Source organism: Lissotriton vulgaris, chromosome 1_2 (assembly GCF_964263255.1).
Source record: "Lissotriton vulgaris chromosome 1_2, aLisVul1.2, whole genome shotgun sequence".
NCBI lineage: Eukaryota > Metazoa > Chordata > Amphibia > Caudata > Salamandridae > Lissotriton > Lissotriton vulgaris.
In genome coordinates this window covers 192,868,315-192,885,095 of record NC_141686.1, presented here as the reverse complement: position 1 = coordinate 192,885,095, position 16,781 = coordinate 192,868,315, and the positions used below count along the sequence as shown (strand labels likewise).

The 16,781-nt window shown below is 44.8% G+C and overlaps 1 protein-coding gene across 1 annotated transcript in view; it reads left to right on the top strand.

Moving 5' to 3' along the window:
• The window catches only part of LOC147734892 (C-type lectin mannose-binding isoform-like), a 270,629-nt gene extending 261,272 nt beyond the window's left edge, over positions 1–9,357 (top strand). The window contains exon 7 of the mRNA XM_086953670.1: positions 9,006–9,357. Within this exon, the coding sequence (XP_086809796.1) occupies positions 9,006–9,033 (28 nt within the window). The 3' untranslated portion in view covers positions 9,034–9,357. The remainder of the gene's footprint in view (positions 1–9,005) is intronic.
• Positions 9,358–16,781: the final 7,424 nt, after the last annotated feature.

The window sequence follows — 16,781 nt, the reverse complement described above, 5'->3', positions numbered from 1 at the left end:
ATACCGCTGTGGAACCAATCCTGGCTTTCCCTGTGAGGCGTCCACTCCTGGGCACCCCCAAGGTGGAGGCCAGGCATCCTTAGCGTTGTGGGGGCCGTTGTGGAGATTAAGAAAGCTATTGCCCAGAGTTGCAGAGTGGGACTCCATGATTGGAATAGGCACCGAGGCGAGAATTATCAGGTCCGTGGAATTTTTAGCCCAAGACCCGCCGAGGCGGGGAATTGAACCCTGGTCCCGGGCTAGACCTCTGCATCAGGGTCTGCCGCTCTAATCATTGAGCCACACTTTTAGTGAAAAATTATGAAGGTTGAACCAATGCTGCCACAAATTCTACAGAAAATTGGTTGGGCTACCTGTGCTGGGTTCACAAAGCAAGTGGTAGCTGCCACCATCAAGCTCAGTAAGCAAGTAATTACATTGATAACAGTAAATGTTAACCTTGTTAAGTAAGGTAGTTTATGTGTTTGTACTATTTTTAAATCGTACTTTTGCACTTTCAATGAGTAATTACGTGGGTTGACCCTATATTGGTGCACATTTTAAAGAACTTGGCTGTTTTTATTATACACAATGTTATGCATAATAATGTGAAGATGAATTTTTATGACAACAATAATTTTAGGTATGAATGTATTTTTTCTTCTCTCGCATATTATAGAAAAAATTGATCATGGCTTATGATAGACATTTTATGAATAATACCTCTTGTCTGTTGCTGAGGGCTGGTTAACAAGCAATGTAATGTATTTTTATTTTTGCTGCTTGTGAGGTCTTTGACCGAAATAAAGTATTTAAACAAGAATCAGCAAACCAGTATTACTCGAGGGCTAACAAGGTAGACATGAGTCATTTCTGCAGGAGGCTGCATTACCTATAGGTCACCACAAGAGTACACCACATTGTAGCATTTAGTCTTGCACCTCCATGCCACTCACTGGTTTTATGGTTTGAAACTTAGTTCTTTTATTTATTCCTACCGGAATCTGGTAAAGAGTGAAACTCCTAATTTATGTGACTGGGCAAAAGCTTGGATTGGGATCAGCCACCTTTATAGCAATGTTTAAATTTTTTTTTAAACTTGAGAAGTTAGAGCTCTTGAGAGCCGGTACAGCGAGGTGGTGGAACAGAGTCCAAGTTGAGCTCTCCAAAACATAAGGGTGTCTAATATTTACAAAGGCATTTAAATTAATATATCCAACTTCTAGTAAGGCAATGGGCCTTTCAATGATAATTGCAATTCTTTGTGTTGCTTTCCACCATCGGTGCAAAATGTTACTAAAAAACCCTGCAGTGTTTCTTATGCATGAGTTCCAATATCTGTAAAGGCACAGTCAGCCTTCCATCCTTCAGAAGTAGATAAATTGAGTAGAATAATTTACAGCATTTAGAAATGGCAGACGTACAGTGTTAAGATTTACACACATTTTTTCATAAAATAAATATTATCATTTAAGAATATTTATTTGCGGTATATTTAACCTTATGCATTCATACAATGACATAGGCAAGTCTTTGCAGCTCTAGAGAGCCTGTAAATGGTTGAGGGACATCCTACGCTGGTGTTGACCTCCAGATATTCTCTAACTGGTCTGAACGCTTTAACCACAGTGAAATTCAGCCGCGGTGCGGGGCGTTCCATTAAGTGGGCGGGCCACGTCGGCCAACGGATGTGCGCAGCACTCTGGAGGTAGTGCTTGCGACATCTGTTGGCTGACGGGCGCACGGAAAGGGTTAAGGATGATCTGTCTTTGCAGAGGGAGCCAGTGTAGATTATTGTCAACAGGGGAGATGTGGCTGGGTTTCATCATTCCCTCCATGACTAAACAGTGGTAAGGATGCCTTCCAGGTGAGAGAGGGTGGTCTCAGATAAGCCGCTGTGTTGCCATCGTCAAGGTGAGAGAGGACCTGGCAGAAAAGGTTTCCCGTTTTTCAAGAGAGAGATTTGGGACCTGGCTGTTTTGGAGTTCTTGTAAATGTTATGTTAAATGTTATGTTAAATAGCACTTTTTGAGCGCACTGACACCCGGAGGTTTCCTGGCGCTTGCTGACAGAGCATGTGTAGAGTGACAAGGAGAGATTACCCAGAGAGAGTGAACAGAAAAGTTTTGAGAAGTTTCCTGAACTGAGAAAGGGAACCACTGGATTTGATGGCCTGGGGAAGGGGGTTCCAGAATTTAGGGGCAAGGAGAGAAAAACGACGGCCCCCAAATTTATTGGTTTTGAATTTGGGAGTGACAAGTAGGTGATAGTGAACTCAACGGAGGGAACGTGCAGGTCGATACAGAGTGATCAGGGAGTTAAGAAAAGCGGGGCAGGGGCAGTGAAGAGATTTGATAACCATGCAGCCCGTCTTAAAGGCTGCCCTCTCCTCAACTAGAAGCCAATGGAGCTTGCGGAGCAAGGGCTTCGCAGATTGCCACCTAGGGATCTTAAAGATAAGATGGGCCGCCTGATTCTGCACGACCTGGAGACGACACAAAAGAAATCGGGGGAGTGCGTGATAGAGAGAGTTAGAAAAGTCGAGGCGAGAGAAAACAAGGGACATGACGACCTGACACAGAGCCGCATGTGGAAGTAGGTGCCTGATCTTCCGGATCTTTCGGAGCTGGAACATGCACGAAGAGACCGTGGCACCCACTTGAGCTTTAAGTGACAGCTCTGCGTCGATCGTCACCCCCAAGCTCTTAACTGCCTTGACTGGTGTGGGGGGGGGGACCAAGATCGAGGGGCCAAAACTGCGGGCCCCAGTATGCAGCACTCGAGCCAGGGAGGAGTAGCTCAGTCTTTCCAGGGTTGAGCTTTAATTGATTTTTATTCATCCATTGTTGGATATGGGTCATAACGGCGTGAAAGTTGTTGACCGCCTGTGGAGAATCAAGTGGAAAGACGAGCTGCAAATCATCCGCATAATTGAAGACTGTGACATCCCAATTATGGAGAGAGCAAATTAAAGGGCGAAGGTATAGGTTAAATAATAAAGGGGAAAGTGAGGAGCCTTGGGGTGGTAGGAGACATCGGCGCAGTGAAGGGACCCAAACGTACAGCTTGTGACCTGCCTGTGAGGAATGACTCGACCCACTTAAGAGCTGAGCCCTGAATGCCAGCCTGTCCGACACGGTGGAGAAGGATGTCATGATCCACCATGTCGAACGCGGCCGACAGGTCCAGAAGCACAAGGGCCTGAGGTCTTTTTGCATCTTCATTCCCTCTCAAAGTATCCATAACTGCCAAGATAACAGCTTCCGTGGAATGGGCCGGCCTGAAGCCGGCCTGATTAGGCTCAAGGAAGCAAGAGCTCTCGATAAAGTTGGAAAAGCACCGGGTGACATGGGCTTCGAGAAGTTTTGACAAATAGGGCAGCAGGGATATTGGTCGATAATTAGAAAGTTCAGCAGGGTCCGCCCCTGGTTTTTTCAAGAGCGGCATGAGGGTTGCTTCCTTGAAGGAGCTAGGGACTGCGCCAGAGATGAGGGATGCATTCAGGAATGGTAATATGCATTCTGGTAGCTTAAGACAGATGTCCCGCAGTACTGAAGGAGGGCAATGGTCATTCGGTGAGCCAGACCTTACACGAGTAGCTAATTCCGCTAAGGCGGGAGGATCTATGATAGGGAGCTGAATGAGGGATAGAAGATTATCAGGGGTAACATCAGGGAATGGTGACTGTGGGGTAGGAATGATAGAGTCTTTTATTTTGATGATCTTCTCAATGAAGAAGAGATTGAGGGCATCACAGGTCTCCTTAGTCGGGGTTTGGGCTGGGAGGGTCCTATCGTGGTCAGCTCGTTCATAATCTTGAACACTTCTCGAGATTTATTGGTAGCAGAGAAGATTCTGTCGGAGATATGCTCCGATTTAGCTGAGAGAATAGCTAATTTGTATTCTCTGCGGGCTGCCACGTATCTCCGTCTAGATGACTTAGAGTAATCCCGTCTCCATGTGCGTTCCAATTGCGGACCTCAAGTTTTAGTTGCTTAAGGTTGTCTGAAAACCACCTGTTGGCGTTAGGATGTCTGGTGCAGGGGAACTTAATTAATGGGGCAAATTGATCACTGGCCCCTTTTAACCAGCTACCGATATCAGTGTCCATCCTATTAACATCATCATGGGTGCCGATAATGGTGGCCAGGGTTGCTAAAAATCCCTTTGAATCGTAGTTGTTCCATTTGCGTCAGGAACCGCCTGCCATCAGGGGGGGCTTAGTCCGCCCACTAAGAGTGATGGTAGTGTCGATAATATGGTGGTCCGACCACGCGCATGGAAATATAGAAGGCTGAGAAAAGGTAAGATTTGTAGTCCAAACATGATCTAATATGTGACCTTTGATGTGAGTAGGTGAAGAGATATGTTGAGTCATGTTCAGATTTGTCAGGGTCTCAGATAGTGCCGTGGCATGTGCACCTGCATTGGCATCATTAAACCAGTAATTAAAATCCCCGAAAAGGGCAAAGCTAGGGTGTGAGGTCAGAAGAGCAGTCACCTGTTCGCATAAATTCTCGGAGAAGTCTGGCATAGAACGTGGAGGGCGATATAGCAGAGCGAAAGAGAAAGTCCCGGCTTCCGTTCCCAGACCAATGATCAGATTCTCTACTTGTGATAATGCAGAGGAGGACGAAGAAATAAGATGGAATCGTTTTGAGATGATAGCCACCACGCCACCTCCAGGGTGACCATGGGGCCGGTCAGCGTGGAGGATAAAATAATCTGGAGGGAGGGCAGCCAGGATGTCGGGAAGGGAGTCCTCCGTGAGCCAGGACTCGGTCAGCAAAAGTAAGTCAGGTTTTTCATGTGTCAACAAGATAAAAATATCTGTCTGGTGTCTCAACATTGAGCGGGTATTTAGATATAACACCGAATGGAAGTGTGGTTCTCTGGTGGAACTATCGGAGGAGTGCGGGGGCCATGAGGGGAGGGGGATGTGCGAAGGATACCAAAAGCAGTGAGCTTCCCCATGGTGAATGATGAGGGTACATGGCAGGGTGAATTAAAATCCGAGAGTTGCCTAGCTGAGTATGAAATAAAATGACTAGCATCTCCTGCCCCTTGGCCCGGCCGGCCGCGGACGGGCGCAGACGGGCTAAACTCAGGCGCAACTCCGGCGTGCCTACGACGCGCCCGCTGCGCTCGTCCGCTGCGCTGACACATAGTGGCCGTTTAAATAGAGGAGTAACGAGGGGGGTGTGGCAAAGATCCAATGCGACGGCCTACCCAACCCAAGATGGCGCCCGCGGCCGCTGAAAGCCCGCCCCAACAATCAGCCCTCAGCCAGCCGCGTAGCCTCTGTAAAGAGAAAGCAGGGTAAGTAACCTAATAACTTTGAAGTCAGGTTAGTTAGGAGTCACAATAATGGCCAAAGATAAAATAAACGCCGCTGCTCGCAATCAGCAGGACGAAGGGTAAAATGACACAGCAACTCTCCAGCTATCGCGCGCTAGCCCTCTGCCACCGGGCAGCGTCGCAATTGCTGGGAGAAGGGAATGCTTGCTCCTAAATAGAGGAGTAACGAGGGGGGTGTGGCAAAGATCCAATGCGCCGGCCAACCCAACCCAAGATGGCGCCCGCGGCCGCTGAAAGCCCGCCCCAACAATCAGCCCTCAGCCGGCCGCGTAGCCTCTGTAAAGAGAAAGCAGGGTAAGTAACCTAATAACTTTGAAGTCAGGTTAGTTAGGAGTCACAATACTGGCCAAAGATAAAATAAATGCCGCTGCTCGCAATCAGCAGGACGAAGGGTAAAATGACACAGCAGTAAATGAGTTTTTTGAGTGAGTCAAAGGTGACTCCAAAGTGTTTGGTCTGTTCAGTCAGTTAGGGTTTGAATACCATTAGGTTTAAGCTGTAGATTCATGAGTCTATCAGAAAATGTTTGGCGCTGTGGGCAAATAGGAGCAATGTGGTCTTTGCACGGTTTACCATCAGGTTGTTTGTTGTCATACAGGTTTTGATGAGATGGAGACAGAGTTTGAGTGTTTCTATGTCATTAGTTGAGGAGATTTTGAGATAGAGTTTAGTGCCGTCAGAATACTGGTGAATCTTGTTGCTGATGTCTGCAAGGATGGCTCTTACGGGTGCCCAATATAGGCTTAACATGTAGCAGGATAGAGTGTTGAGGGTCTCTGCAGGAAATGGGGAGTGTGACATTTGATAGCTTCTATCTACATGACTGGCTATTGATCAGTGAGGTACAATATAAATTATTGCATGGTCGTGCTGTAAAAGGCCATTTAAATTTCAGGGTGTGGATCAATGGCTGTTTTAATGCTGAAACATGGTCTGAGACCCGATTGCTAGTCTTGAAGTGGTTTATTCTTGTTGATAGGCTTCTGTAGGTGGGGGGCAACTACCTTCTCAATGATGTTTTTAACACTAAGGAGGTAGGTTGTATGTCTTAAGTTGGCAAGGTCGGCTGGATCAAGTGTAGGCTTTTTCTAGCAGAAGGAGGATCTGTCCAATCCAGAGGCTGTCTGGAAAGGTTTGATGGGATATCAAGGTGTTGAAAAGATGAGTAGGAGTGATAGCTTCTCTCTACTGTGAACTGATGATGGGGACAAAAGTCCATCATCTCTATAGGATGTGGCTTTGAGTGACTCAGACAAGGGGACAGGAAGATGATCAGTTCAGTCCTGGAGTATGGGGGCCTGGCAGTGGATGGATACGGAGAGGATGATGTCCGCTGTGTTGCATTTGGAGTCAGTTGGCTTGCTGAAGGGGTATTTTGCTTCTAATATGTTGAATACAGAATGAAGGGCAACTTCCATGGTGTTGGTGCTGTGGGAGCTGGGCACAATGAAATCTCCAAGAAAGGTGGAGTGTGAATGTTGTAAAGAGACAGATGTGACGAGGTCTGGTATGAAACCCATGTTGGCAGTCCATCCAGAAGCTTATAGTTATCCTGCACTTATCATGAAATGCTATGTTAAGGACACTTTTTTAAATGGGTATTGACACAAGTGGATTTTTGTCACTGCGTAAAGGAAATTGCTTTATGTAGCTTATTGATATATTTAATTGTAGACTTCATGCTGAATATAAGATGGTCACTGAGCTGACACCTTTAGCACAGTCTGAAACCTATTTGTTGTACTCTCTGGTTCTTGATTCTTTTTTCTGCATGCTGTAACTGCTGTTGTAAAATAGCCTATCAATAAAGTCCAGTGTTATAGGGCATGACGCCATCTTTTTTCAGACAGTTTTAGATATGTTCACAATGAACTATGGCATCTTCCACTTTGCCTTGCAGACTTAAGGCATATTTATCATTATTTCACACAGCACAGCAAGCCACCTTGCTGCGTGGAGTTGAGTGATTAGAAAAGAGAAGGCATGCGCTGTACTTAACATTCTATAAAGCATTCCTGCCTTTTCCCAGCACTGGCACACAATGTGCTTCCAAAAGTCAATGCTGGCACTCTTACACCATGATGCAAGGGTTCCTGCATTGTTAACAAGATTGTTTCTGTGCAGGAAGGGGCCCTTTCCTGCACACAATCTATCCACTGAGGTATTTTCCTCTGACTATGTGTGTGGCAGAATGCAACACACCTAAAAAGAAGAAAAACTAGGAGAAAAAAACCTGGGGAGGCATAGCACTTTTGGCACAATTCTAGAAATTCCTCTCATGGTAAATCTGGGATTGTATCACAAACCATGGGTTTTGCATGGGAACTCCAACCTACACTATGCATTGAACACCTCGCTGGGGCAGAGCAATGCAACACAGTGATTTGTGCTGTGTTTCATTACTTTGTATTTATCAGGCCACGCAAGGTGGCCTTGCATGGCTCAATAAATTGCATCTTAAAGTTTACGTCGCTTTTGCACCCTGTTGCATGGTGGGAAAGCAATGCAATGCTACGATAAATATGGCCCTCACAGTGTGTTAACAGCAGTAAAAATACATATAAATACATACCTAGCGACTAAAGTTCTTTTATATTTTCATTTTTAAAGATTCCTCCACCCAAGTCAACTAGGCTATTTCTTGCATAATTGAAGAAATAAATAATACAATAAAAAAGCTAAACTAAATTGAAAACATTAGGAAAAACAATAGAAAATCAGTTTCAGTGGGAATATGCACCACACACCTTGAGAGTAACTTCAATCTTTCAGAGTAACCTCAATATATTTAGGAGTTCCTATGGACTTTTCATTAGTTTTGTACCTAATCAGCTGTATACAGTGAGGATCTCAACAAATAGGCCATCCTGCGCTAACGTTAATTACAATGCTTGAACCACATCTCTATATATTTCATTTTGTCTCTCTAATTCAGTGTTTGTTGGGTTCAGAGGTTTGTTCCATCTTATAATATGACACGATGATGGCTCAAATGGCAAGATTTAGATATAGAGGCATTTTCTAAATTGAATTTTCTATCACAAGTGGAGTATCGCACCATCTTTGCAGAAGTTTTCATATCTGACAAAGCAGGTAGGGAGGGGCAAGTCCCCATTAGATTAAAAGCTAAAGATATGGCTAATTTGCCCACTTTTCATATGGAAATATGGTAGAGTTTTATACCACCATGCAGTCTCTGTTCACTAAAGCCAGTTTGCCAGAAATATTATTCACTTGAAAAACCTATATGGAGAATCTGTTAAAAGTTATCACCTTATCTCACCCCCATCTGCCATATTTTACAATGAGCTGTTTTGGCTTTTTATTAGAAGCAACTGATTAAAGGTTTATCAATACTTTTCTTTTTTGGCTACAGTTCCCTAGCTTCTAAAATGTTGCTTCTTGAAGTTGTCTACATAAGGATCTCACACAGAGTTCAGATAATTTACTGAAAGTAGTTTACTGTTCATATTGACCTTTGGGGCGCAATGCATTTAAAACATTTTGCAAATAAGTAAAAATAAATAATAATACCAATAACAGGTATTAAATTGAGTCATTTTATATGTGGGTAGCAGGTCTTATTTTTACTATACCTTGAACAATATGGTCCCATGTTTGTCTTTCTACATTAATCATCCATCTTTCTATGTTCTTTTTTGTTATAGCCTATGCGACAATGAGGAGCACTATTGATATGTACATGGGCATATCAAAGAAAGGAGTAACAATTAATCAAGATTCTCTTCAAAATATATCTGTTATGGAAATATGCATGCAACTGTAAATGAAATGTCTGCTGTATTGAGACATGTAATGCTTGATTTTGATACACCTTTAGCAAAAGGAAAAGTCTTGCTAGACAAATGTTGTTTCTCTAGTCTATAAATACGTCTTTAACCGTAAACTATTCTAAGGTTTCTAAATGCTGTGCGCTTTCTTTACTCAGAGTAATCATATTAAATATAAACATATTCTCTCTACAATTTGAATAGATTAATAAAATAACAATTTGTCATGTGTGCTGCCTTCTTTATCTACTCTTAGCCAACTCAGTTGCACTAGTTGTACCAATTTCTCTATCATATTCCCTGCTTGCCCGACCTACCCAAATAATCAACTCTACTTACTGTACCCCTCGTACCCTCTCACTAGATTACTTATTCAGTCTGGCTCATTGACGCTTCACTGGTCTGGCTATGGCCTTATAGCTCGCCGTGTCGGGCTATGACGGCTATTAAAAGCCCGTTCCTCTGGTAAAAGCCCAAGCCAAAGGCGAGGGCAAGGGCTTTTAAACAAGGGAGTGGGCCTTTAATGGCCAGTGAAGCCCAGTTAGGGCGTGCTATAAGGCTACTAGAACGTTCCAACACTAGAGGGCAGAATGTTCTGTCAACGAAAGGACTCAGTGAGCCTTTGGAGATTCAAGTACCCTCTGGCTTCATGAGACCGTTGTTCACAGCAACACGTGTGAATAACTAATATTAGAATGTTGGCGCTCTGGGCTTTTTTCAGCCATTAGAAGCCTGGAACACTCCACTGTCTTCAAGGAAGCTTCCAACGTTATAATTTTCTAATTTAGTCTGATGGACTGCCACCATTAAAGGCCTGTTCCAGTGGTAAAGGCCTAAGCTAAAGGCAAGGGCTTTAACAAGGGAGTGGGCCTTTAATGGCTGGTATAGCCCAGCTACAGAGAGCTATAAAGCATTAGATACTAGAAAGTTCCACCCCTAGAGCGCAACATGTTCTAACAAATAAAACAAAGGCATCATTGTACCCGAGGGGATTTAAATCACCTTAGGCTTCATCAGGATTTTGTTCATAGCAACACCTGTGAATGACTAACACTGGAATGTTGGAGTTCTGGGCTTTTACTATTATTAAAAGCCGGGAGCACTCTATTGTCTTCTATGGAGCGCCCAATATTCTAATATAGCCTTAGTGCCTGACATAGCAGGCTCTACCTGCCATTAAAGGCCAGCTTCAGCATTCGGCGAGGGCCTTTAACAAGTGATCAAGCCTGCTATTTTGAGCTCTAAGGCTATCAGAACATTCCGCCTCTAGAGGGCAGAATGTTCAAACAAATAGAAACAAAGGCATCACGGAGGCCTTTTTTCACAGCAACAGCTGTGAACAAACATTGGAATGCTGCTTCTACCAGCCATTAGAAGCCCGGAGCACTCCATTGTTTTTTAATGGGCCTTTTAGGATTCCAACGCTCTAATAAGTGTTAGCCATCTGTGGATCTCACCTCTAGGTAGAACTGAGTATTAGGCTGAGCAACTCTCAACCCCCATCTTGAACTTACATCAGGGTGAACCTGTCTGAGATATTCACCATTCAGAAAACGTACCTAGCGTTAGGCTAGAATAACTTTGATCAATTTCTACGTCCTACATTCAAGCAATCAATCAAACATTTGTAGAGCACACTCCTCACCCGTGAGGGTCTCAAGGCGCTAAGTGTGGGGGTGGGGGTACAGCTACTGCTCGAACAGCCAGGTCTTGAGGAGTCTCCAGAAGGTCAGTAGGTCCTGGGTCTGACGCAGGTGGATGGGGAGGGTGTTCCATGTCTTGGCGGCGAGGTGGGAGAATGAACAACTGCCAATGGTCATTTTGTGGATATGTGGAATGGTGGAGGGTGGAGGGTGGAGGGTGAGGTCAGCGGAGCGGAGCTAGAGGTTGGGAGTGTAGAAGGTGAGTCGTTTGTTGAGGTGTGATGGTCCGGCATTGTGGAGTGCTTTGTGAGCGTGGGTGAGGAGCTTGAAGGTGATCCTTTTGTTGACAGGGAGCCAGAGCCATTCTCAGGTGGGCAGTGAGGTGGCTGTGGCTGTGGCGGGGGATTCGAGGATGAGGCGTGTGGAGGTGTTCTGTATGCGTCGAAGTGTTTTCTGGAATTTGGATGATCCTCTGGTATGAAGCCTCAGTAAAGCTTCAAGATGTCTCAGCACTGCTCTGCGGAGGGGATGATTGCAGTATTGACGCAAATATTTATCATTCTCTTATGATTCCTACATCCTTAGTAGCCACGGGGTTGGTACAATAAGGCTTATGGGGCTGGAATCCAGTTAAGCGATTAACAAAAGGGGAACACCAATCACCATCAGTCCAATAATGATTAATGTAACACATCATGAAGTTAAGTCATGTTTACCTTTAAATTATCTATAGAGATTCAATTATATTTAGTGAGTTTTTAGCACTCAACAGAGGGTTTTTGAAGCAAAACACAAACAATATTGACATACTACATTTCCATACAATAATACACACAATCCTTAAAGGTGACCATGCACTTGAATACACCAAACAGTGACATACAATTAAAATTTGAATCAAAATGTGTCCAGAATAGTGACTACGAAGGATTAATTAATGTATTGATGTTGTTCCTATTTGCATGTCAATCAATGGTATCCCACAGGCAGGGAGGGAGTGGTTTATTAGAAAATCTGTTTTCTCCTCATAAATATATAAATTAATTGAATCTCTGTTCCTCTTTTTTTTGATTGAGCGGTAGATTGCCATTATATTAAACAAATTCACAACAAAAAAACAAATATCAATATTTTGATACAATTACAAACCACATAAATAAATATTCAATAAGTCAAATCAAGAGCCCTACCCCTGCCACCTCTATAACCTTGCAACAAACCCAAACAGCAACCGTTCTGGACAGATGGAAACACGCCGACGTCAGACCTGTCCTAAAGAAAGCTTCCCCTACCCCAGCAATCTCAAAAATGATCATCCGATCTCCCTGCTCCCCTATCCGGCCAAAGTACCTGAGAAAGTCATCAACCAGCAGATCACCTAGTTCCTAGAACAAAACCACCTACCGGATCATTCAGGATTCCGTGCTAAACATAGCACTGAAACCATGCTGATTGCCTCCAGAGAAAAACATCGAAACATTCCTTGACTGCAGAAAACTGTGTCCCTGATCCTTCTTGACCTCTCCGCGGTGTTCAACACACTCTCCCAAAAAACCTCATTAACAGACTCTACAACATAGGCATACAGTAAGATTCTTTCAAGTGGATCACCTCCTTCATTACAGGACGCATACAGAGCATCCAACTACCTCCCTTCACCTCCAACCCCAAGAACATCATATAAGCCATTCCACAAGAATCATTCCTGAGCCCCACCCTGTTAAACATGAACATGACCCCCCTCGCAGACATTGTCAGATCCCACGGACTCAACATAATCTCCAACGCAGACAACACTCAACTGAACCTCTCTAATGCCAAAGCAAACTTCTGCAGTGCCTTCACTAACATTGCGAAATGGATGAGTGACTGCTGCCTCCAATTCAACTCAGACAAAACTGAAGTACTTATCTTCAGGAAGAACACCTCTGCATGAGAACAGAGCTGGTGGCCTGCAGAACTTATACCTACAGCTACACCAATGGAGCATGTATGCATCATCCTTGAAAGCCAAATGACTATTAAATGACAAGTCAATGCAATCGCCTCCTCCTGCTTTCACACACTTTGCATGGTCCACATAAACTTCAGATGGATCCCTACAATCACCAGAAAGACTTTTACCCAGGCCCTCGTCACCATCCACCTCGACTACAGCAACAGCCTCTTTGTAAGAATCTCCACTCAGCTCCTCAGAAGACTCCTGACCATATATAACTCCACAGCCAGACTTATCCTGCACCTCCCCAAGCAAACCCTCATCGCCCTCGCACCTGAGAGACCTCCACTGGTTCCCTATCCAGAACAGATGCCAATTCAAGATCCTCACACATGCCTACAAAGTCCTTCATTACCTGCCTACTTCAACCATCAACTAAAGTTCCACCTACCCTCTTTACACATGCACTCCTTTTCCTTCACCCTCACACACCCCTATATCCATCACAGCTGCAGCATTGGCTACTCCTTATCTAACATTTCTGCCAAGATCTAGAATGACCTTCCCCTACAGCTCCGTACAGTCCTCTCAATGGTAGGTTTCAGAAAGAGACTCAAGACCTGACTCTTCGACTGAGACACAACACAGCACCCTGATACCACTGTGGGTGACAGTTTTACGCTTTACAAATGCTGATTGATTGATTTGTTGATTGATACAAGTACAAACTATATAAATAAACATTCTATGAGTCAAATCACAAGGTTACAAATGTTCAATGTAAAATATAAAGTGGTGACGAAAAGTGCTAAATGCAATTTAAAGTGCAGATACCAGGTTTAAAATATAAGCACATGATGTACATTACACACAACCACTGTAGGACACAACTTCAAATCTCCTGTTCTACCTACTAGAACTTTCTAGTCTGTTTTTAGAACTGCTGCATTTTTCTTTGTTTAGCTAGTACCCTGTGCTGTCAGGATTAGAAACGGCTAACTGTTCTCTGTCCCATATGTTTAAAGATGTAGTTAACTGCCCTGCTCGCCTAGCATAGGCTGATCCAGCAGTCATTTTACAGTAATTTCTCAATGCAAGACCTCATTTACCTCTATTTTACTGCTGGAAAGATGCAAAGGTCCACTGTGTATCACCTTCAGGAGAGTTTACATAAATATGAAAAATCAACATAAAATTGAAATCTAAGCCAACAAAGAGATTTGGTGAGTATTTTAAAGGCTTTTATTTTCTAGTCAAAAGTTAAGCTTCTTTGACCCTTTATTCATTAGTCAAATATCAATCAGGTTACAGAATTTGGAATACAGGAAAAATAGAGAATATAATACAGAACATATTATAGGTTGCATACAAAGCATTCCATAAGGGAAGGGGATGAGGCATCAAATGTCAGTCAGAATTCTTTAACGAGTTCAGGAAAATATAATTCAAGAGTGAGTTTTGCAAGGCTAATTAATAATTAATAATTGGCATAGTGAGAAATAAATGCATAAAACAAATACATCTTTTCAAATCAGTTAATTAGTCAAAGCATAAACCTTGTGTGATATTTCCATGGTTTTAGTGTGTATTTGTGACACTTACAGTAACACTTTCCACTCAGTGAAAACTAAGCTACAAAGTGCAAAACAATAGATATCAGTTGTTGCACCTGTTGGAAATTTCCCTTTTTGCAGGGTTATCCCCAAACTGTTTGCTTCTTCCTGCCTTGTTTTTCCTGACCTTTGGTTGTTGGGAATAGGTCTCTGGGCACTTTACCACTGCTGATCAGTGCTAAAGTGCATAAGCTCTCTGTATAAATTGTAATTATGATTGGTTATCCATGATTGGCAGATTTGTTTCATCAAAAGGACCCTAGTAAGGTGCACTGAGTTAAGAAGTCCCAGGAACAAAAGGACTTCACTCCCAGCTTCTCCCTGAACTCTGCTGGGTGTGTTTTGACCTGCCTAGAGTGCTTGATCAATTTGTAGGGCCTCTGGAGGTTGTTGCCTTCTGTTTGGGGAGCTGGAAAAGAAGAAGAAAAGAAGATATCCAGTTTTGTATGTATCACTCTCTTGCGGAGCGCATCGTCGACAGTAAATGGTAGTCAACTTTTTCCACCTGTATATCTACACATTGGAGGAGTTAAAAGCTTTTTCCAAAAAGAGGGGGCTGCTCGTGGAGAGAGGGTCCACAAGGAGGGATCTTGAAGCACGCCTGTATTCCTATGAAGTCAGAATTTGGGAAGCAACACCAACAGACAATTCTGAGGAGGATGACTTCTCTGACAGTGAGGGAGAGAAAAATGAGTGGCTCCCTGCTGCTGAGTGAAGGAATAGAGAATTAGACCCGGAAATCAAGAAGGCTGGGATCCGGTGGGCCTTAGCCCAGGAAGTAGAAAGGTGTTTAGCTTAGGAAGTGAGCTCTGCTCAGTTGGAGGTGGGGTCCAGCTCAGATGGTGGCAACAAGATTGTGATATCTAGTGCTGAGGGAGCAGTACAAGCACCCAGAGATGTGGCGCCTGACTTGAGGGAGGGGTTTGACATACACCAGGGGGTTCAGGTTTATGAGGTAGCTCCAGTGGTGTACAGTGTCCCTGAAATAGGTTGAGGGACTGACTCGGGGGATCATAATCCTAGTGATGGGAGGGACGCTCTACTGACTCTAGATGAGAGGTGCAGGGAGAGGGGTTTCCCCATGGGAGAAGGCCTGGTGTGTGAATGCGGAGACCGCCCAGAAGAGTGTGGGTTGGGTGACAAAGACAGTCAGACAATGTTGTGCCAATCTCAGGAGAGTGGTGTGGGGTACTTGTGTGAGGCACTGGAGGGTGAGGCAAAGGGTAGCTTGGTTAACAACTGTGGGGGGGCTGTGTGATTCATTTGTTGTAGAGCATATTTCAAGACCCAGTTTTCCAGAGCTATGCCAAAACCCGGTGGAGTGTGAGTGCTCTGATCCCAGGGGGCTTGCTTTGGAGGCAGACCTCTTGGTGGGTTCCAGAGGGTCTGAAGAAGCATTGGAAGTGATCCCAAAAGCAGTGGCTCAGATATCTTCCGGTCGTGTGTGGTGGCAGAGATTCTGTGTAGCCCAGCTTTGCCCCAGTGTAGTGGGAGGGGTGTAGGGGATCATGTCCTGTCTCCCTGGAGAAGGAGTGAGTGTGGGACTGTGTGTCCCAAGGTGCCCGGAAGCCAGTCTCAGGGCCTGGAGGGTTCCTTAATGGAACACCAGGTTGGGGGCGTAGACGGTACCAGTATGCCATTTGAGGAGATTCTCCTAGTATTAGGAGAACCTGGATCGTCTGTAAACAGAGTTCCAGTGGGTCTGGTGTCTGGCGGTGCCGCTCCATTTGGGAGGGTGCAGAATTCCAAAGTGAGGGGTGAGAGGAGGATATGGTCCCCAGTGGGAGAACCAGTGGGTCAGGGGCCCCTAGGAATGACCATGGTGACACCAGTTCTGTCCTGGGGGATATTCGCGCACTGTCAAGTGGACAGGGGTCGGAATATCTGTGCCAGGCAGACCTTCACAAGACACATAGGTCATGTGTCATCCTCGGGGGGGGGTACTGTGTGAGTCCCCAGAAGTCCTGGTGTGCCAGGCAAATGTTCAACTGCAGGGTTTAGTCCCTGGTTTGGGCGACACCCCGCTCCCGCCTTCCAGCTGACCCCCCCCCCCCTCCCACGGATACTGCTCTCCTCTCCCTACCGTCCGAACGCTGTGACTGCCCTGCTCCTCGCAGAAGAGGTCGCTCCCAACGCTGCTCCCTGCTGCCCATACCGCCAGACTGATAAGTGCTTTACATGCCTTGCTCGCACCGTAATAATTGCATTTTTCTTGCCAACAGATCGTAGCGCTAGACTGCTTTGCCTGATTTTCCATTTACATTTATTTTTCACTGCTTGCGCTTGACGGCTTCGCATTGCTCCACATTTGCATATTAGTGCAGAGTAATTCTCCGTAGCGCTTGTCTGCCAAGGTGCGCTTCTACTCTAACTTATTTCTCTTGCGGCCATTTTAATTGTATTGGTGTTGTTGTTTAGCCTCCCTGACCTGAGCCCCACCCCGCTCCCGCCTCCCAGC